The sequence below is a fragment of the Falco peregrinus genome, chromosome 12 (genome assembly GCF_023634155.1).
Source record: "Falco peregrinus isolate bFalPer1 chromosome 12, bFalPer1.pri, whole genome shotgun sequence".
Taxonomy (NCBI): Eukaryota; Metazoa; Chordata; class Aves; order Falconiformes; family Falconidae; genus Falco; species Falco peregrinus.
In genome coordinates this window covers 13,906,546-13,928,715 of record NC_073732.1, presented here as the reverse complement: position 1 = coordinate 13,928,715, position 22,170 = coordinate 13,906,546, and the positions used below count along the sequence as shown (strand labels likewise).

At 41.1% G+C, this 22,170-nt stretch overlaps 1 protein-coding gene across 1 annotated transcript; it reads left to right on the top strand.

Annotated features, from left to right (window-relative positions):
- Positions 1-998: 998 nt before the first annotated feature.
- LOC101910936 (phospholipid scramblase family member 5) lies at positions 999-20,054 on the top strand. The gene is made up of 10 exons (XM_005237788.3): positions 999-1,088; positions 4,331-4,390; positions 4,985-5,210; positions 7,760-7,911; positions 12,410-12,452; positions 13,281-13,501; positions 14,488-14,649; positions 15,705-15,866; positions 16,836-16,914; positions 17,001-20,054. The coding sequence occupies exons 3-9, from the start codon at positions 5,198-5,200 to the stop codon at positions 16,872-16,874; spliced, it is 792 nt and encodes a 263-aa protein (XP_005237845.1). The 5' UTR covers positions 999-1,088; positions 4,331-4,390; positions 4,985-5,197; the 3' UTR covers positions 16,875-16,914; positions 17,001-20,054.
- The last annotated feature ends 2,116 nt before the right edge of the window (positions 20,055-22,170 follow it).

The following is a 22,170-nucleotide window of genomic DNA, read 5'->3' as shown; positions in this document are numbered from 1 at the left end:
AGCTTCAGGATACACTTGCAAAAAATTCGCCCAGAGTGCTCATTAATTAGGGCAAATTCACTCAGAGGTGAAAGACCACTTTCAAACTTCCTTTATGACCAAAGAGAAGGTTTGGTACATGGTTTAGTGCAAGATGCATTCAGGTCTGGCACAATGTTCCTTTCCAGCCTTATTTTTGCTTAAATCACATTGGTCTGCTTAAATAATCTCTTCATGGTCATGCTTCCTCTGCTTTTATCCTGCATTGAAATATTTGGGTCTGGGGTTGAATTCAGTATTTTGGACTAATTATTTCATGCAGTTGTTTCAGAACTCGTAGGAAGCCAGAATGTGCATGAGGCAGTGCTCACCATCAGTGCCCACAGCCCCTCAATGTGCTGAATGTTCATGAGAACAAGATTTTACAGATGATAAAAAAAACCCCAAACAACCCAAACCAAAAAAACCCCAAACCAACAGCCTCACCCCACCCAAAAAAAGCCCACAAACAGACAGAACCGAAACTTAAACACCTCCTCCCCAAAACAGCCAGGCAAACCCCGCCCCAAAAGTCTCCTCTATCTGCTGTGTCAAAATGGAATATATAAACTGGTTTATGAATTTCCAGTTTGCTGTATTTTGCCAGCATCTGTATTTAGGCTCTGACCCATATCAGTACTTGCTGGGGGCAGCATTACAATTTCTGTAACCTATTCAGTACCCATGTAGCATTTCTAAGCACAAGTGCTTGAAATGTTTCTTTCTTGATCTTTTCTTCCACAATCATTTAAAGATTACCATTTTGATCTCCTTTCTCCCAGTTCAGTTAAATGCAAAATAAAGAGCAGATTGCTGAACAGTTGATATTTTTTAAGCTTGTATTTTTCTATTAATTCATGCACAGCAGTCACCTTGTGGAACAGCTATGGTAAACCTACCATCGGCAGACAAGCGAGAGCTGCCTGTTCCGCAGCACTGTGCGGTACGTGTGCTGGTCAGTGCTGCCGGGGCTGCCTGCAGTATTCCAACATGATTGCAGGCACCTTCGGAGGGGAGGAGTTACTGTAGACACAAGCTGAAGCAAGACGCCTGGCAAACCAAAGTTCAAGGTGAGATCCATGCGAGCTGGTAGCTGATTTAAGGAATTGATTTTTTATTTTTCTTGCAGCGCAGAAAGCAATACTGGGTATCAATATGTAACCTGGAGCTTCCTATTGCACAGGGTCACAGCCTGATACACTCAGCATTTCACCCTGTGCTAAAGGCAAGTATAGGAAAGGGAAGAAGGTTGTTTAATTTCCTACAAAAATAATATGTGTTGATAATAGCAACACATTTTCATGCTGATGACAATTGCTATTTTTGAGGAAAGGAAATTTAAAATGGAAATGGGCATTAACGGTCACCCTCCTTAGCAGCAGGGAAGCTCAGGCATTGCTTGGTGAGGTTTTGGGTGCGTGCCATGATTCCTGTGTGCTCTCCTTAACCTGCCCGCTGGGCAGCACAGCACATCCCTGGCTGCTTGGACCTTGGTAAGGGCAGGCGGGGAAATGCTGAGCTCTCTTGCCTGCACTTCTTTAGACTGTGGGGACAAGGGGAGAGAGGCAATTCCTGCTTACCTGGGAATGCTGATAGTGATGCAAGTGGGGAAAGGGCAGTGTTGTGTTTTCCCTGCTGAGTACAAGGGCAAATATCTTGCATCAGGTTTATAGGGCAGTTTTCCAAACAGCAGGGAGCAGGACAAGAAATCAAACCGCTTTTCCTAAGACTTTGAATTTTGTTGCTGTCTTATGTTTTTTCTCCTGATGCTTCTGACCACTAGTGAATGTGTGTGTTGTGAAACCATTGCCATACTTGAGCTGTGGTGCCTGTAGAAAACAGAAGGGTGATTTGGCTCCAGAAAAGCAGCACCTATGCTGAGCCATATGGCACCTTTGCTCTATTGATCTACCCCACCTGGCTGACTATTACTATATGCTTCCTACAGGAAAATCTGTGTTTTGGCTCTGTGCTGTCCGGGACAAGGATGTCTTAGTCCGTGGATAGGTTTCCTACAGGCTGCAGTAGTTTGATGTACAAACACCACTGCAGTTAGTAGTTATTACACAGTTTAGTGGGGATGGATCCTTGTGCTTCTGGAGAAGTGGTGGTTATAGAAAAGATGCAATGTAACTTTTCTTAAAGGAAAAAAGGAAGGTTCTAGATGCGTCAGCTCCTCCAGCCAAGCACTGTTTGCCCTGATCTGAATAGTCTTATTGATTTTAATGGATCCATGCTAACTTGAGCCTTCTGAGGATTTGTCCATCAAATTTTATAAGCTTTATAAATGGAAAAAGTGGAATGGAACAAGTATATTTTGCAGGTAGAGGGAATACATGTACATGCTCTTGGTTTCTTTTTTATGTTTGTTTAAAAACTTCTCAAGTCCAACACTTTCATACAGAGGAAGGAAGTATACTCTATTTTAGTGCTCCCACTCCTAATCATAGAGTAAATGTAGGCAACGATTCCCTGGAGCCTTCTGCAAGGGGCAGAGGCAGCGAGCTCAGTGTCTCGACAGAATTCCCCTTTGGGTGCTTCCCTCTGCTCTGCTTCCTGAAGTCCTTAAGGCTTGACTAGAAATAGCTGTACACAATGCTTTAAATGTTTGTCCTCATTTCCTGAGTACTTTTTTCCTGTGCATTTCTAAATAGCACCAAAGTATGGCTGCATTTGTGCCTGGATAAATATGATTAATTCTTCTGTTCCTGAAGTCCTTAGTGAGGCTTTTGATCACAGCTGGAGCAGACTTGGACCAATATGTGGGTATATATTTAAAAAAAAAAATATTAACAAAGCCAAAAATTCAGATTCAAGAAATGCTAAATACATAGTTTTACTTGTAAGGACGTATGCCAATGCAAGACTATTGTTTAAAAATCCTGTAGAAATCTGTTTATATCATCTATTAAAATTACTGCTTCAGTGTAAAACATTAAGAATAGGGTAAGAGGGGACGTTGTATAAGACATGGAAATTTGTGAAAGAAATGGAAAAACATAAAGTGTACTTCAAGCTAAGTTTTATATCTTTCTATTACCTGTTTACTGCAATTTTGTAAATAATGTCAGAAAATTAGTTCTTTGGGGCAGAACTGCTTCAGTAAATGTTGATCTCGTGAGTGGCAGGATAATGAAACCTGGCTCCTGCAGAGGGTGGACCTGTCGTGCCACTGCAGTGGCTCTTGCCTGGGTGCCTGTGCCACGGCCACAGCAGCTCCCAGTATAGTCAGGCTGTCCTGTCCCAGGGCCCGCCACCGTGGTGGGGATGGCTGGGACTGCTCCAGTGTCACAAGTGGAGTGCAGCCCAGCCAGGCTGCATTGGCCTCCGTGTGTTCCTCTGGGCCAGCAAGTGCGCTGCTTGGACTTCTCAAAGATGTTTTTTAAATGTTTGAAATGTCTTCTTTCAGTATATATTTTTTAGTGTGTTTTGTCTATTTTAGTCATCTTTCTTAATGTACTACGTTTGCTTTATGTATTGACAGAATTATGGGGATTTTTTTTTTGTTGGTTGGTTTTCTGGGAGGTAAAGTATGTCTTTATTCACTTTTAAAGGTAAATAAGTGCTATCTCACCTGAGTTTTCATCTGTCATTTTCAAAGTTAGGTTTACTATAATTATCCAGAGCCATCTCCCTCTATTCTTCTTTGCTTAGGCTTTGTGTCTGCTTTCCAGGTTAGATCCTCTGCTCCAAAGAAACATGTCTCTGACAGAGAGAAAGGAAACAAAACTTGTTAGTCATTCTTCATCTTTATTTCCAGTGATGTCAAACTTCTTCTGAGTCCAGAAGGTTTTATTTAGTGCCCAGTTTTCAGCAACCAAAGCCTTTGTGGGCTGCCTGGTCCCTTACTGGTGTTTCCTGGGTTGAGCGCAGCAGGGACTGGCTGCTGGATTGGGCTGTGCTGCCACCACACCCAGGGACTTCTCAAGCAGGCAATGATACACTCCTGGGAAGTTTTGCACAGCCAGATTTTGACGTGTTCCATAGGTAGACCTGAGGCTCTTCCATTTGCTAATATAGTCAATAAAAATCAGCTTCCATATGTTTTTGGGTTGTTTTTTTTTTTTGGGGGGGGGGGGGGGGGGGGGAAGGGTTTTCTGTATTCTCTCTTAGAGGATCCTAATTAGCATCTTCCTGAACTGTAAACTCTGGAATTAAATCTGCTAGGCATGCTCATACAGACTGTTTTAAACTAGTAGGATGTGCAGTAGCAGAGAGAACAGAAAATGGTCCCCAACATCTCACTCTGCTCTGCTGGGCTCTGTGAATAGGCTCTGCCATTTCTGTAGCCATGCATCATATCTGTCTGCAGATCCCATGTGCTTGATGATCTCCATGGCGACTTGAGTACTTGAGGCAGAATTATGAGCTGGTAAGTCAAGTTTATTCTCCCTCTTCCTCCTCTCCTCCCAGTGCAATGCAGGTGATTACATGTGTTGCATTTTGGTGTGGAGGGTGCTTGCCTGGAGCAAAGTACAGCCAGTTTGTTTTAATTCTCAAAATACAGTTTAAACACCTCACACAGATCAGCAGAGCCCTGCCGAGACAGGTGGGGTGTGTGTGTGAAGGGAGTACAGGATCATTTTTGGGTCTGGGTGCAGGCATGACATCCCTTGTAGGGGAGGCTGATGCTATGCAGATGGAGTACACTGAGAAATCCAAGGGAGTTTTTCCTACTCTGTGCACAGGAAATGTTGACTGGGGGCCAGCAGTAGGGAAATGCAGGTAATTAGCTCCTCTGTCTTTACTGGATACCCTGAAGAAACAGAAACATAAATATTGAATTACAAAGATAGAATTTGTGTAGTCTCAGAATATATACATACATTATAAAGCAGAATTTTAGGTCTAATGTTTTCAGTTAGCCGGTGGGTACATTGAAGTTTTGCCTCTTTGTATTCGCAAAACACTTTTTCCTCTTTCCATTGGTGCAAACGACTTGAATAATGTTTTTCTTGTTTGTTAGCATCATCTCCCCCTGTTGTCCATCGACATAAAATGCAGTGTTCTGGAACATGAGAAAGGCAATACATTTCCTCCAGTTCTTTGTAAGCTGATATGAAGTAGACAGACACCTTCTGAAGTTTTGTGCATGCTGTGCTCTTTTTTTCTTTGCTGCAACAAGAAAAGCCTTTTCTTTTAACCTGGCTTCCTTTGAAGAAGTAACTCAGGAAGCTTCATGGCCTCTCAAGGTAAGTGCATCTATAGTCTGTATTTTTAGATCATGTTTACAGAAAACTAGTCTTGTATGTTTCCAGCAATCAGCAGTCTGATGAAATGAGAGTTTCAGGCTAAAACCACATCAGCCAAAGCACAGTTGTTTTGGCTTCCTTTAATTTTTCAGCGTTCAAGAGGCTCCTAAGGAGACTAAAATCTATACTAGAATGTTATTTGAATAAAATATGTTAGAAGATGTTAGCATTTGCATTCAATCAGAAAATTCAGTGTTTGTATGTTTGTGCCTGAACCTGTCAGTACAGAATGCGTGGGAAGGGCAGGTACTGAGCCAAGGGTACCACTATTTTTGCACACTTCTTTCCTATTCCACTTTGAAAATACCAAGTCTGCAAATGCTTTTCACTTTCAAAACTAGCCAGAGTCCCTATAACCAAGTTGGAAAAATAAATATCTGAAGAATAACTGAATTTAATTAATTACCCCTACCTGCATTCATCTTTGTCACATAATGTCTTTCAGCAGCAGTCGGCGGGGTATGCAGGGCTATAGGCAACCATCGCAGCATGCTGATCCAGCCAACCTTCTAAATTCGTCTTCTCCATGCTTTCAAACACTTAAACTAAGCAGAAGGACACAAATATCTTTGTTCTTAACATGAACGCAACTCCACAGAGGTCACCCTGTTCTGACGTACAAAGGCAGATGTTGGCCCAGGGAATTGCAGCAATGTCTATGTTTGCCAAATGTTTACCCCTCTTTGTTGCCTCCAAAATACTCCATTCTGCATTTACAGCACTAAAAAGTATACAGCAGCAAGCAGGTTTTACAGCACTGTTGTACTCTTGCAATATACTTTTTAAAAAATTTTGCTTATCTTTAGCCATATAAAAGAGATCTGGTTTTGTATATTTTTAATGCATAGTAGTTAACAGAAGCAGCAAAACAGTAGTGTTGTGTAAGATGGTTTTCATAATGAAGAAACTTAATAATATACTTCTTCTAGGAACAAGTAACTACAGATTATGTTTGAACAGAATGCTCACTGTATCATATGGTAACTTTTAAGTTTTCCCATACCACAAATGAAATGGGAAACATCCATAAAAATAGACAAAGTGTCAGAGTAGCTTGGATTGTCATCAATATTTAATGTATTTACTGTTTGATTTTTGTATAGCTTAAAATTTGACAGGTAGAACTGCAATTTGTTGTCTTTTTTTTTCTCTTTATTATTCGAGAATAACACTAACGCTCGGCCACTTCATGGCATTTCATGTAACAACAAGAGTTATGGCAGTAACAGAACCCTGTGAGGTAAAATGATGCAGAAGAGCATATAAAATATTTATTACCCAGTTATACATTTTTAAAAGCCAGCTACAAATTCAAAGGGGTTACTTCCTTCTGTGGTCTCAGACTTTGAAAGAAAGCATGGCTGCAAAGACAAATTAAGATCAAAATATGATTAAACGATGAATCAGCCACAGTGAGTTCAAATAATGCTAAAGGATTTCATTTAAACCCACAACAGCAAAAGAGAGCTTCAGACTTAGAGCCAAAATTCCTTGTGGACCTCAAACCCCATCGTGCCTAAGTATTGTCACACATGAGAGAAAAACGATCAGTTTGGGGACTGCTTTACTGCCGAAGCGCAGGGGCTCAGCTTAATAAAAGGAGCTGCCGTTTAGATGTGGAGAGCTTCAGCTTGCTCTTTCTTGTTCTGGCAGAGCCAGTGTTACTGAAGGCTGTGGAAAGATGCTTGTAGTAAAACCAGTAGGAGTGTGCTGAGAACCAAATGGCTGAGTTAATTGCTGTGTTGTGGGAGGCTGTGCCTGTGCGTATGAAGGGGTGTGGGCATACAGGTGCTGTAGCAGTAAATACTCTCGTTATCATCACAGCACTAACCAAGGTAATCATCACTGTGTCCTAAAGGATGTGTTAGCAATAGCAAATGCAATAGCAATAGCAAATAGTTTAATGGTATCTAATCTTTTCATTGAGATAATAATGAATATTACACTTTAAAAGGCTGCGTAGACTTTGATACCAGGGTGGTAATATCCAGCTTGGGGAACCTGAGATCCCTGCAAAGATTATCTCCAATTAAAAGAAGATATGCATGCCCTCAAGGTGCTAGAAAGCATCTTGCCAGAAGCAAGCCCTCAGCAGCTCCGTGTACATTAGCACAGGGAGCAGGACTGAGCAGCCTGTGCTGAGGAGCTTGTGGCCACCCTGTGTGTAAGTCCACACCAGATCCAGCCTCGTCACACAGACTCAGTGCTCGCAAGCTGTCAGAGTGGATTAGGTGCCCTCTAAGACCACATCTCCTGGTTTAGCTTCATCTACAGCGATTCCACTTTGCATGCTCTAAGACTGCTTTGTAAAGTAAATCAGAATGCTCGAAGTGTAGGACCATCAGGAAGTTTGTTTCAGATCCTCACTCCTGATCTGAACTAAAATGCTGATATAGTCACAGGCAGAATGTAACATTATTGTTCTAGCTTTGACCCAAGCTGTTTGTCTCTGTTAATTTCTGATATATTTTTTTATTCTTTTTCTGCAGAACCTCAGGTACAAACCAACCCAACATTTAGGGATTACCTCCCTGGTTCTTCTGACTTTTCAGAACAGAATAAGCCCATTGAACCAACAAGTCTCTGGAAGCAACTATCACACGCTCATAACTTGCCACCTGGTCTGGAGCACCTGAACCAGGTACTGAATCTTTCCAAATGTTAGAATTGTTCTGTTTTCCTTGTAGACTTCTTTGATACCTTGGGGATTGGGGTGATTTGGTGGGTTTTTTTTCTTGAGGGAGGAGCAGGTGGAGATGGAGAAGCCTTTTTGCTGTTTGCCTATTACTATGAGATAAGGAGTGTAGGAATGACAAGCCCTTCCTTAATTGCTGTCATTCATTTTTATAGAAATCCCTTTGTAGTGCATGCAGGTCTCCTTGCACCAAACCCATGGTTCTCTTCCCTTTAAGACTTCTGCTAGGTCATAGCATTGCACCTCTTATTGTCCCCCCAGTTTCCTTCCAGCTTCTTAAGAGCTCACCTTCAGGGATATAGCTATCAAACTCTGGCTGGCCTCAAAAAGACTATAACAGGGAGTGTGTGAAGGAATTGTCACCTCCTTATAACCCACGCTTTGAAGAACACAAAGGTCATCTGAGCAAACATCTTCTGCCAAGGACAGTGCTCTCCAGGTTAGAGGTAAGGTCCCAGGGAGGCAAGCTCCCAAGGGGACACTTTGTGAGGGTGAGCTTGGGTAGCCACAAACCCACACCAGCCCCTCTGTGCTGGGTCGTGGGGCAGGAAAGCACTAGTGCCCGAGAGAGGGAAACGCCTGGAAATGGAAGCAGACAAGTAGGTCACAGGCAGGGGAGGGAAAGATAATGCTAAAGTCCCGTTCGTCCTACTGCTGAACGTGTGGCTGTTCATTGCGCTCAGTGAGACCTCTCAGCTCCTGGAGCTCAGACCAGTGATAGTCTGAACCTCTGCTCCACAAGTTTCATCTCTTCCTGCATATTTTTACTGGGAGGATCACTCCCTGGTGCTGCTTTGACACTTTCTCCAGTTTGCATTTCACATGTGGCTGGACTCTGCCACTCTTTTATATGCTGAGTGTCATACATGCTGCCTGGTAGCGGCAGGGACAGAATCAGGCCCCTGGTGTAGTCAGGTTGCGATTCAGATACACACGCTTCTGCTGTGTTTGTATTTTAGTGGTGCTGGGAAATGTTTATTTCACTCAAGGTCTATGTTTTAGATATATATTCCTTGTAGTTTTATAGAGAAGCAGAAACTGAATGTATTTTATATTTGGAGCTAAGTTACCTAGATAGTTAATGAAACTGGGACACCCTTCAGAAATAATCTGCCGTGCGGAGTTATGATTTTCATTTCATGGCGCCCATGCGCAAAATGATATGTGTTGTCAATTTACATGAGCATTTGCTCACAGACTGTGGGAGCTACATTTTTTAGTCTAAAAGTGATGGTGATAGTAAATGCTTGGCAGGTTACATATTCAGTCTCCTGTATGAACATGAATTATACCTCAGATTTACCCATACAATGTGGGCAAGCAAATTCTCTATTACTCCATTCTATAGAACCTTTACATCTGACATAAAGACGAAAGAGCAAGTCACTGTCAGAACTATAACTAGAACTCAAGGCCCCATTCATGCTTGTTCTCGGCCCAATAACCATGTGTCTGTGCTGCAGCCCTCACTAATTATTCTCAATTTTCTCCGCAGTCTGAAAGTGGAAAGCATGTGTGCAATGCTGATTATTGGCACATACCCACAGCCAGAGTTTCTGTGCATTGCAGAACATTTTGGTGTGTGATGCTGAAGTCATACCGGCTGTGTGACTAATGAAACAAGCTCATACAGGAGAGATTGGCGCATAAAAGAGATTTGACCAGCAGGGAGAGGGCTGCTGGCAGAATGAATGTGGGATTCACAGCTGCCAGGGTGATCCCTTGGGATTTATCCTGATGGACTAAGAGATTTTCACATAATGAAATTCTCAAATGAAGATGTTTCTAGCAGAACTGGGAATTTTTTATGCTATTGGGAAGACTAGAATACTGTGTATCCTTCTGGTTGTGTGTGTATTGGGGAAAGGTGGGTCCAAGCAGAAACAGGCACAGACAAGTGCTGCTGGAAGGTTGTGGGGGATAGAGAATCTGCTTTAAAACAAGACTGCAGTTGTTTCATCTTTAGACCAAAAAAACCCCACGCTACCAGAGAGGGAACCATGACAGAGTACCTAGAAGACTGAACAGCCTGTGGAAGAGAGAGACATTTATTTTATAGAATTATATTACCCAAGGAAAGATTATATAGAAAGCAATTGTGAATAAATACAGGATAACAAATAGAAATGAGGTTCTGGGATTATCTCCAGCAGGAGTGGGGAAGATAGCTGGATAGATTTGAGGAAGCTGAATATATTTCTTAATAAGTCCGTGATGTGTTTGACTTTGAAACAAGAATCCAAATTTAGTGAATCTCAGAGATCCCTACAGTCTTATTCTAAACAGCAACTCAAGAGCACAGCATATAGTGTTGGATGAGAGGAAAAGAAAATATCTGTCCTGTATGTTAAGGCCAGAGAGTAACATTTCACTCCGCAAATACAGACCTGGAGTCAGTCAGCCTGCAGAGCTCTTTGCTCAGCTGTTCAAGGTGCACCAGAGAAGGGCAACAAACTGCTGCCTTGGCAAATAGATACCATGCTTTCTATAACTATCACAGAAGTGACACTCCTTAAACAATTTCCTACAAAGAAAAGCTACCAAACCTCATTATTATCTTCCAGATCACAGCCATAGTTTGAGGAATTGTCCAGCATCCATCACAAAAAAATCAAAGGAACCTTTTCCCACAGTAGGAATAGACAGATAAGACTTTGGAGAAGAATTTTCCAAGTAGCTCAACAGCATGTTGTACCACTGTTCAGGCTTAACCGATTTTGTAAAAAGCTTCTTAGTTTAGACTTGGTTAGACTGATCAGATGTAAATGTAATGCCCACAAAACTGAATCCTGAGAATTAGCTGTGTATAAGGAAGTTTCACATATCTGAACTCAAGAGAATTCAGGCCCCTGTGAACCAAAGGGCTTTAGATGTTTTCAAATACAAATGCAGAATTCCCTTAATCCACAAGCACCGCAATAAATGATGCATCAGAAGAGCTGCCTTGCAGAAACCAGTGAAAGGCAAAACCAGCCTAACAAGTGGTGCTGCCGTGTTGTCTCAACATTGGTTCTACATTGTTCGCAATAAGCCAATACACAGACCAAAATCACTCAAAACTTTTAACAGTTCAGGCTCATTAATTTTCTTTTCCCTGTGAAGGTCTATGTGGGGCAAAGAAATCCGTATAAAAATAAATACTAAAATATTAAAATAGCCCTGCCACCTTTAACTTCTTTATTCTTTTTTTTATCAGCAGAGCACTTCCCATGAGCTCCAAGAGTTCACATCTCTCATGAAACTTAAACACAACCAGCAAAGATGCTTGGGAGAAAATTTTAAGTCCAAATATTTTTTATTATTTCAGTTAGTGGCACGCACATTTCAGAGATTAATGAAAGGGATAAAGAAGTTCCTTTTTTTGACCAGTTTTTCTTTGCAGACTGAACTAGCTGCAGGAGATGACTAAAACTGACAAATGCCTGCAACAGTTTAAATATGTAGCAGGCAAGATTTATCAATTGTAGAATGTACAGATGCTGGAGAGCTATGACATGCCGGTGTCAGAAGGTTGCTGTGCGCTTTCTGTCTGCAGCTGTGAGTAATGGTAAAATCCCGTGCCAAGAATTTGCCCATTAGGAATTTAAGGAAAAGAGATTAGCAAAGCCTAAACTATCACATAAAACAGGCATAAAAAGTCACATTAAACTGAAAGGTAGACTGAAACTACGCCTTGCTGGTTTTATAATACTAATGGCTGCTCTCTAAGAAGAATAATGTTAGAAGGGCGATAAGCACAGCAAAGCTGGGTATCATGGCAAACAGTTTTTCTCCTGCATTTGTAACCAGCTCACAGGGGAAGACAGTTTCAGCCAGCCAAGGGTTTCTCTGAGGAGCTGTTGTTTTGCTCCTTCTGGCACCCTGGTGTGGCCGTTTGCCAGACTGAGGGTGCAGAACTGGTGCCTGATATCAGAGTGTTAAAGCCTGTGTGCCGTCGTTGGCATCGCTCGATTGCCCTGCTGGGCTGCTCTAGTGGGGCCCTTTTGGATGTGCCTGCAGCACGTTTTGAGCTTGAGCTCAAACTCACTCACTCCTGTACTAGCACGGTGCCCAACGGTGACCTTAGCTTTGGGGTAAGGGGTTTCCCCGCTGCCAGGGCCGAGAGAGAGGAACGGGAGTGAGAAGTGGGTCCTGCTTCTCACAGACATCTTTCCATTGCTGTTGTCTTCTCATTCCTGCTGTGAAGATTATTTTTCTTCAAATGTGTGGGTGAATTACATGACTACAGCACTCAATGTCACACTCTTCTGTCATCATTTCAGAGAGATGTCTAAAGTGTGACTTGAGATAGCCCTCAGGCACCCAGTTTGTGCACCTCTGGAAGGAGAGCAATCCTAACAACAGTGACTTGAGCAATAAAAACAGACAGGTGATCACTGGCAGCCCCAAACCTTTCCAGCACCTACCATCTTGTGGTTTTTGTTTTTGTTTTTGTTTTAAACAGCTGGACCAGATAATTATTCATCAGCAAGTGGACCTTCTTGAAGGTATGGTGCAATCCTTGTCGCTCTTTAACGGTGCTGGTACACAGATGTTTCCAAAAGGCTTCCAAGTCTTGCCCCCAGCTCGCTGAAGTCATTGGGAAGGCTGCACATCAGGGCTGTGGTGTGGAGTTAGTGTGGTGAAAGCTTGCTCTTTTATGCCTGTTCTGCAGCAAATCAATGAGGGGAGAAATTCCAGGGAGCAATCTCTATACCACTCCTAAATTATCTCCCTGACACCTTCCTCTCAAAGTTATTGAAGTTTAACCATCTCTCCAATCCTTTGAAAACTTTATTGTCATTTTATTTAACAATAGCTATCATGCTACAAGAAACAAAGGAAATAAAGACAGGAAGGCTGGAAGACACAAAACAAAGTGTAAGAGTTTCTGTTTACATAGTTCTCAGAATTTCAATGTACTGAACAAGTATTAAGTTCTGAAAGTAAACACCTTTTTAATGTATTTCTCCCATTCAACAAGTTTTGGGCCTGACTCTTGGATGCCTCACTGGGTGAAAGTTTTGTCACTGAAGTACAACAAACTCATACTGTTATTTTTCACAGATGACAAAAAAGCCCAAACCAAAACTCAGGGTCTGGATTCTGGTTTGTGATACACATTTTATTGCACAGCAAATTAAAGTTGTTGAACTAAACATTCCTCCAAATACAGACCTGACATTATTATATCCTTAAAATTGTATGGTTTTAGTGTCATTATTTCAAAACAATTTTTTAAACAGTCTCTGTTCCATATATTCTATATAAATATCATATATATGTTTATATTAACATTATACTGAGATTATGTTCTACTTGTTTTGCTTTATTAGCTATACTTGGCACAAAGACTTCCAGCAAATATGAGATAAAAAACCAGCTGGGACAAAGAGTTTACTTTGCAGTAGAAGAAAATGATTGCTTTGATCGTAACTTGTGTTCGCCTATAAGGTCTTTCACCATACGGATTGCTGATAACGCCGGCCGAGAAGTGATTACAGTGAACAGACCCTTGAGATGCAACAGCTGCTGGTTCCCCTGCTTCCTGCAAGAGGTGAGTGCATCCTAATTGCCTTTTGTCCAAGCACCTCGCTGTATGTGCACAGCATTAATGAAGCCTCCTGCAGCCTCTGCAAGGATGGCAGGAAGGAATGCACACCCTCCGTTCAGCCTGGGGGACCGCGTGGAGGTTTTTGTTTAGATGTAGCTACAGGTACACAATGCCCTCTGAGTTACGTTCCCAGCACGCCTCCTCCCTTTTGTGGGACCTTACTTTCCTGACATCCTAAATAAAGTTTTGGCGTCTGATGATACAGCTGCCTCCCCAGCCAGGTAACCCCCCAGAACACTGCCTGCCCTGACAGACCACATCTGCTGGTGCCACGGATGGAAGCCACCCCCTGCACTCCTGGCGGGTGAAGGATGGCCGTTAGTGCCTGTGGGTATGACTAGGAAGCAGCTCTTCGAGGAGGCTGGTGCTTTGCACCATGGCTCTACCTCTTCAAGGCCATACATCTCTGGGGAATTGTAGAACTTGGAAAGAAGCTGCTTTGAGTGAAAAATGCAGATCCTGTAGAGTATCAGATCTTTTCTCCTTATTTTTCACTCTCCTTTGTTCACATGTCTGTCTTGTTTTACAAAAATGTTTTATAGGTTAACTCATCTGCCTACCTTCTCAGTACTGCATCAGGATTTAAAAGAAAATAAGAAGGTCCTTTGGTAGCACAGCTACTGTATAAAAAGACTTATAGGATACTCACTGATTACAATAGCAAAAACTTTCACAGCATATGGCTTTTATCATACCTTATATGTAAGATGTTAGCTTCTGGTGCAGCTTTGGAGCTTTATATCATCCACTGTATTTAAAAACACCATTAGAGAACCCTGTAATACCCATTTCAGAGTCTGATAAAATTATATATAGTTATAGTCTATAAATAAATATTTTTTCTTTATATAAACAATAAATTATTATGGACAAATACGCTAATATAAAATCACTTTGTAAGATTTTTTTTGTTTTCCTTTGTTTGCTAGTTAGAAGTTCAGTCTCCACCAGGTACAATAGCTGGCTATGTTGTACAGAACTGGGACCCTTTCCTGCCAAAGTTCACTATACAGAATGAAAGTAAAGAAGATGTACTAAAAATAATCGGCCCATATGCAACTTGTGGCTGTTTTGAAGATGTTGACTTTGAGGTATGTTTCTTATCAGTGTTAAGAATTTTGAAGTTTTAGTCATTCAAATACATTTCTTACTCAAAAATCCTGTTATTCTACCCTTAAATATATTATGTATATTGCTATAATTATGGAACAGAAGTACAACAATATGCATTGGAGTTCCTGACTTGTACACCCAGATTCCTACAGATGTTTTCTGGACAGGAATGACAATTCCTTCAAGGAAATAAACCTGTCACTAAGTGAAGTCCTGGTCCTCTGCAACCCATGAGCACTCAACTGTTCATTTTGATAGGCTCGGGGTTTCCTCCCACGTGCGTTCATTGTTACCTGACACATAGTCCCGTGGAGCCTGTGGCATCAAATCTGTTCCCTTCATTAATCTCAGACTGAGAACCATGGGCAGGATTATGGTCCAATATGTTTACATCCATTTGACAACATTCACCAGGAGATAAATAATTCTGAGGAGCAATTAAGATATTTAAGAGATGAGAGGGAGAATGTGAGATGCTCAAAGAAACCCTGGACAGAGTTTTCTGATGTGAACAAAGCGCTTTGCCTTAGTTAAGGAGTCATAAAAGAGCTTCTGTGTTGATTAACTCATTAGCCAAATCAGAAGACTTCAGTGGGTACTGTCCGAAATTTCAGTACACTGTGAGAAACATGCAGATGGCTGCATAACTGAGAATATAGCTGTCAGTGGTAGGGGACAGTGGTCCACAGCAATGGTACTGATGCGACTTGGAGCATACAGAAACACAAGACGGGGGGGGAAAAATCATTGTGAAAGAAGAGCAAAAGTGATACAGACTTTCACAATTGCTTTCCTTTACTTTTCTGTCAGATCTAAAGAAGCTGATGTTTCCAAACTTGAGACCCTTTCTTGTGTGCCACTCCTAAAGGCAAATCTGACACTAATAGAACATCTCAATGATAGGAATAAAAGAAGAACATGACAGCTATAGCATACTCAGAGTCAGAGCGCAGTCATTAATTCTGTGGCGATACAATCAGTGTGTACTTGATTTATTTATGTTTAGTTTTATTCCTTTTTTTTATTTGTGCAGGTAAAAGCTCTCAACGAGACGTCAACAATTGGCAAAATTTCCAAGTACTGGTCTGGATTTGTAAACAATGTCTTCACCAACACTGCCAACTTTGGGATCCAGTTCCCTGTAGATCTTGATGTGAGAATCAAGGCAGTAATGATTGGTGCTTGTTTCCTCATTGTAAGTATGCAAAACCAAGAGGTAGACCTATAGAGGTGGGTAGACTAGGACCAAAGGTGACTTTGCCATCAGCTGTGATCCCACAAAGCCCTAAGTGCAGTGGCAAGCCAAACCCACTACCTAAAAGATAAGTTAACTGAAAAACTTCTAATTTTTATAGCTGCTTTTGGTTTTTTTCTTATTTTCTGAGCTTCTTTTGGTTCCTGAATTTCTGTTTATTAAATCATTTGAACTACATGTGGAATAGTATTTAATATTTTGCATGGCAGGATCAAATGCCAACATACATGTCAAACCTACCAAACTCCCCCAAATTCCTTACCTGTTGTGTCTGAATGGGTGTATGAACCCGAACAAAAGTTATGTCATTTCTAATAATAATGTCAAACTGTGAGTGCCACTTCAATAGCTCTGTTGATCCTTGAATGGAAGACCTGACCTTCAGGTCATATGAAATTTCCTACAAAAAATTCCCTTGTTAAAATAAACATAATATAAGAACGATATGAAAGGGAGGATACTCACCGCTGGGGGTAAGGATGAAGTAAGGATCCGTATTTTCTAGAATTACAAATTGGTATTTGCTGTGTACCTCCTTTGCCAACACTACTGTGTTAATATTAACACACAAAGGTTTCAAAAGCATCTGTGATACTTACATCAGAGAATATAAATTTATGTTATAAATATATATAAAATAAATAAATTTAAATTATTCACTGGAGAGTGTTTGCTTTAAAATAATTAGAAATTCAGAAATTTTGCTTTTATTAGGCTAGAAATGTAACTTTCATGACACTTAAAATTTTCAGATTGTCTCCTCCAAAGCTCCTGTTTCTCAGTGGCAGAGTGATAGAGAACGATTGACTGATCTAATTACTTTATGTAGTAAAACCCTGCAAGTAAGACTTTACAGTAATTGTTGAGGTTTTGTACCTTCCAAATCATTCACAGTTTGTTTATTTGTAGGACTTAATGTTCTTTGAAAACTCTTTGGATGGATTATAACAAGATGACAGATACAATAAAATATGCATAATGTGTTTCAGTAAGTAAAAATGAACATAAATTGATCTTCTTGCTTTGAAGACTTATACATTAGATACTTTCTAATTCTTTTTCATTTTCTTCCAGAAATCCCTTGAGCTTTGGACATGATTTTGAACTGCACAAATCCTTGTTCCTTATAGGAAAAGATAGGGAGCTAATGATGATATTTATTAAAATATGTCTCACGTAAATAATAATTTGGCACTTACATTTTATATGCATTGTAGCTAAACACACACTTCTCACACAGAGCACTGTTGCTTTGGAACAGTGCTATTCTCTTCTTTCTCTTTTGATGTTCCTGCATGGGAAATCATGAAAGATTAGATGAAGGCTTGCAGCATCACTGATGAAAGTCTATGTTTAGAGAAGCCTTTGATGTTTTGCAAGTGCTGGTACCAGTTACTAACCACATGAGGGTGTGTACTGGGGGTTTTGCTTTTTCATAATTTTAGAAGTAATTCTCTGATTTGTTATTTAATTAATGGCAACAAACTGACATTGAAAGCAACAAATATAAAGACATTACCAAATGGGAAGTTCAAGATGTTATCTGTTTGAGTGAGTTGAAAGAAGGGAAGTTACGTTTTCTAGTAAATTAATTTTACGGTAAAGATTTGTTTAATGAGTGGCAGCCAGAAGTTAGGCTTCCAGCGCTAGGCTGGGGAATGTAAGCTCTGTTCAGGAGATCTGCCTTCCACAATTTTTACTGAAGGCAGGCCATCAGGTTTGAGAGATGGTCCTCTATGTGCTAGAGGTGCCCAAATCACTTCACTTTGAACTCTCCAGTGCTAAGAATCCTTACTGCCATCCACTCAAGGCTTCCCTTAACAGGTTCGTTCCTCTTTATAATACCTGGTGGTTGATCACTTCTCATTCAGACTTGTCTGAGGCCACCCTAGAACAGAATTAGTCTTTTCCTCTGGCAAGTGCAGGTATTTTCTATGACAGGACTGTGCAACAGGAGCTGTTTCTATTTCAGACAGCAGTTTTACATGGCTGTTCATTCCTGCAGTCACACCTCATCCTACTATTCCCAGACCTTCCCACCACCAGGCTTTTACTAATACAAGCTGCCTTTGTAGGAACTTCCATGCTATACATACAAGACATAAACAGAAAAAAATTGTTGCGAAATATTTGCTGTATGAACTTGCTTGTGCCTCTCTTAAAAACTCTAATGGGTCCTCCAAGACGTAAACCAGTACTATACAATAGTGGTGGTAAAAACAGATGCTATCATAGTCGACGGTCAAGTTCCCAAGGAAAACAACTCACGAATTGCTGGGAATGCTGAAATATTTTTTTAGCATGAACTAGTAATTCAATTCTTGCAAACAACCAACACATCAACGGAAAGGAGAGGAGATAATGAATAATTCATTAAAATGAAAAAGAGCTAAATTTATCAGGTGATTAATTCTCAACAAATATTTAGACTAATTTTAAATTAATGTTCATGGATATGAATTCAAACACGGTGAAGTCAGGAAGTCGCAACTAATGTTCCCATAGTGAAATTAACTCAGGAATGCTTATAGATTTAAACAGTATGTTTTAGATTATATACCACACTTAGGTATTTATACAGATTTACATATGTCTTGAAAATAATTGCGGTTAACAAGCTCTGACAATCATCATTATCTGTTAACCCTTTCATTGCTGGCTCTCGCTGTGATTCTTAGCAGTGCAATCAGACCGCAATCTGCAGAAGTTACGCACCCAGAGGGAACGGCTGCTGTCACCCTTCCCTCTCACAGGAGAAGCACCCTGTGAGCTGCACGGGCGAGAAGCTCCCTCCTGTGGAAATTTATAGTTTTGCAGAAGAGCACAGCCCACGCCGGCCTGCAGTTCTCACTGCTCCCGCACTGGTCTCACTGTATTGAATTCAGTCCGTTCACTCCTAATACACTCTAATGCAGACTGAGAAAAAGAGCCAGATTTTTATATTAATTTTTATCTTTAAATCCCTTCGCCGCCTTAGGCAGAAGTGACTATTATTGTAGGCAACAGTCTTGGGTCTCGTGCAAAACCACGTTCTTGCGCCGTTGTGTGTCCCCAGCCAGCCGGCTCAGCGCAGTGCCTGGTGAGGTCAGCAGGCTCCCTGGCTATCCGCCGCTTCCCTCTGCAATCTCCAGCCTTCTTATGACCCTCAGCAAGTCAAAGACATCTTTGAAGTAAATGCATCCAACCACCATTGAAGTCATTACCAAACAGGGTCTTATTTACCTGCAGGGCTGAACTTGGCTGTGCGGGCCCACATATATACCTTGTAGGTAAGCAATACACACATATATTTTTGTATGTATTGCAACCGGATGGTAGTACTATATTTCTTGCACTTAGTGACTTTGTTGTTGTTTTTTGTGTTAGTACAGCTTTTTGAAGTGTAATGCTTGCATATGTGTATAAGTATGTTTGAATGCCTCCATTCATACCCAGAGGCAGCTTCTGGGACATACAGGAACAGGTTCAGTCCCTGGATAAAACAGCACTGGGGCTGGGGTAGCTCTTGCCAGCTAGAACTTCCTCAGCAGCCTGCTTGACCTTGGTCCCACCCTTCAGTATCCTGGTAGGAACTCAGTGGCCATGTCAGCGCTTTTTCAGCTGGAAGCTCCTTCGTCTAAACCACAGCTGCCATGTGTGGGCAGGTTTTCATCCTCAGTAAAGACGACGGACTTCTGCGTAGTATTACTGAAGAAAAACTAAGGTATACTAGGATGTTTAAAAGCTGCAGCTCTAACTAGTAATTCCTTCTTATTAATAGCAATGTGTTTCACATTGTGGGAGCTACGTAGGCTCTTTACAGATCTCACCTTTCACGGTTTCTCCGTGCGTTGGGACTGGCTTTCCAAAGGAGAATTCAGTATTTTCCAAAAGGCGGACAGGTACTGTCTAAAGCCGATTTATGTCCTGAAAGTCCTCTAGAAAAAACATGATTATTCTCATGAAACAGAAATTTTACTTAATACAGCCAAGTAAATAGTTTCACACTTGATCACTAGCAAAACTGTAAATCCGTGTAGTACCTAATCCTTGTGTTCAGTAGATGGCAGCAACAGTTCGTTATTACAGTATTTAGCTTTCCACAGATCACAAGCTGTACCCAGGATACTGACTGAAGATCAACACACCTCTAACCTCCAATTGATTTCTCCCCTTAACTGAAGGATTTTATTTTCTTTCTGTGATATTAAACCTTTGTCACATGATTCTGGGTTATCTTTATTGCCTGCAATTTACAACTGAATTATTGGTAACTGGTATTTTACGAGATCTGGAAGGTGCATAGGCAGAATCCAGTCTATCACAAAGTGAGCTTTTCTGGTGAGCCCAAATCCTATTTTCTGCACCTGGAGAATTTCCTCAGCTTCCACAGAGGAGATGCTCCAGCCCCAGGACATTCCCCACCTTCTGCAGAAACAGAAAGGGCTAGTCTAAAAGAGATTGCTTTGCGATGGAGTGCCTAGAAACAGGGAAGGTTTCTATGGGTAAATTGCTTTGCCCCCATGTCATGTCATCACAGCCCATTACTATGTGCTGTCCTGGGGCAGAGGGATGGAAACCCCCTGAGCACCAAAACCCAGATGACACCAGTACCTGGGAAGGAGCTGGTCTGTCCATAGGAAGATCAGCCACTTTTTGTGAGAGAGTGACAACACAGCATCTCTGTAAGTTCAGAGATTTTTTGTTTATCTAATAATTCAGTGGGTGCAAAAGTAATTATTTTCATGGACTCTAGTGTATGTATTGAAAAATCTCTTTTTGTTTCAGTTGAGTTATTTGTTTTAGGGTTAGACAAACCTGGAAATGATCCACAATAAACATTTTCTAATGGAGTTGCCTAAGTGGCACCTGTTGGGGTGGGTGGAGGGGGAAGTAAGCAATTTCCTCCTCCTGACTCTCTTAGTTGTATTGTCTTTTCGATTAGAATGGTATGTTCTATGTTGGAATGATATATACTAGTTTAATTCAAGGATCAGCTTTAGGTTTTCAAATGTGCTTTTTTCTTCCCTAAAAATGGCTCTTAGGGCGCAAAAAAGACTTTAGTTCCTAAGGGAAAAATACCACGTATCCTGTGAAAGAACATTTGTTTGTGTTTTTTGTTGAGGTTTTTTTTTTCTGGAATCCTAGATGTTTTTCTAAACTCCATCTTTCCTAGGAATAACTTCCTTAATGGCAAATCATTATTGAAGTACTCTGTTAGCAGCTGCCATGAGACAGCAGTTTATTCATGATTTATCAGCATTTTACTACTTCACTCCTCCGAAATGAAGTTTAAAAAGCAATTTTAAAGAGACTAATACCTACTTTTTGGAGCAAGACAGCCTTGGCCAGATACAACTTTCTGCTTTCTTTCCACAGTTGTTAGTATTATGCTTATAAAACCACAGTAATCTTTTACAAAAGAAAGGTCAGAAGGACAGAGACTGATAGGTGCCCAGTGACTGTGCCCCCAAAGCACGTTCATTTCTTTATCCCAAATGACAGTGAACTCCTGCCACTGTGAAAAGGAGACCTGCAGGTGACCTCACATAGTTGTGATCTCCTAGATTGCCATTGAAAATTCATCTCAGTTCACAATCAGGTCTAATTCTTCAGACTCTCTTTGCAAAAACCATACAGAGACTTCTCACCATTGTTCTTGCTTTCATTTTCTTCTGGCAAAGGCTAAACATAGTTATTACGTCGTTGCTGTAGGGCTCGGAGTCCTGACCTCATTTGCCTCAATACCCCACAGATCTACTTGAAAGGTACAGGTTTCATATGAAACCTTCTGTGTGGATGTACACAGGACTGTTCAATCCAAGGAACCTTGAGTCTCACCGGTTATCGAAAAGGCACACAGAGAAGTTCTGTTGTTGGTGGCTGTTTGCAGTGTGGAGCCCTGGGGCTGGCTACGAAGCCGTGCAGTGCCGGTACTTGCACAGCGGGTTTGTCAGTCTTGGTTTTGAAATAAATGTACTGTATTGCACGGATTAAATTTATCCCTTCCATTTAATATCCTCATTCATGAGGAATAAATAAGTGAGGCAATCTTATATAAACCCAAGTTCAGTGTTTTCACAGGTTGCGGGTTCAGTTCTACGTATTTCTTATTACATGGGCTCTGGCACAGAATAGGTCCTGAAATCTGGATAATGGCAAGCAGATCAGCGTGGAGGGTGCTTGAATGCTTTAAGCTAAGTGAGCACTTTGCATGCTCTTATTTCTAAAGAACCCAACACCTTGCATGTTTAATCCTCTAATA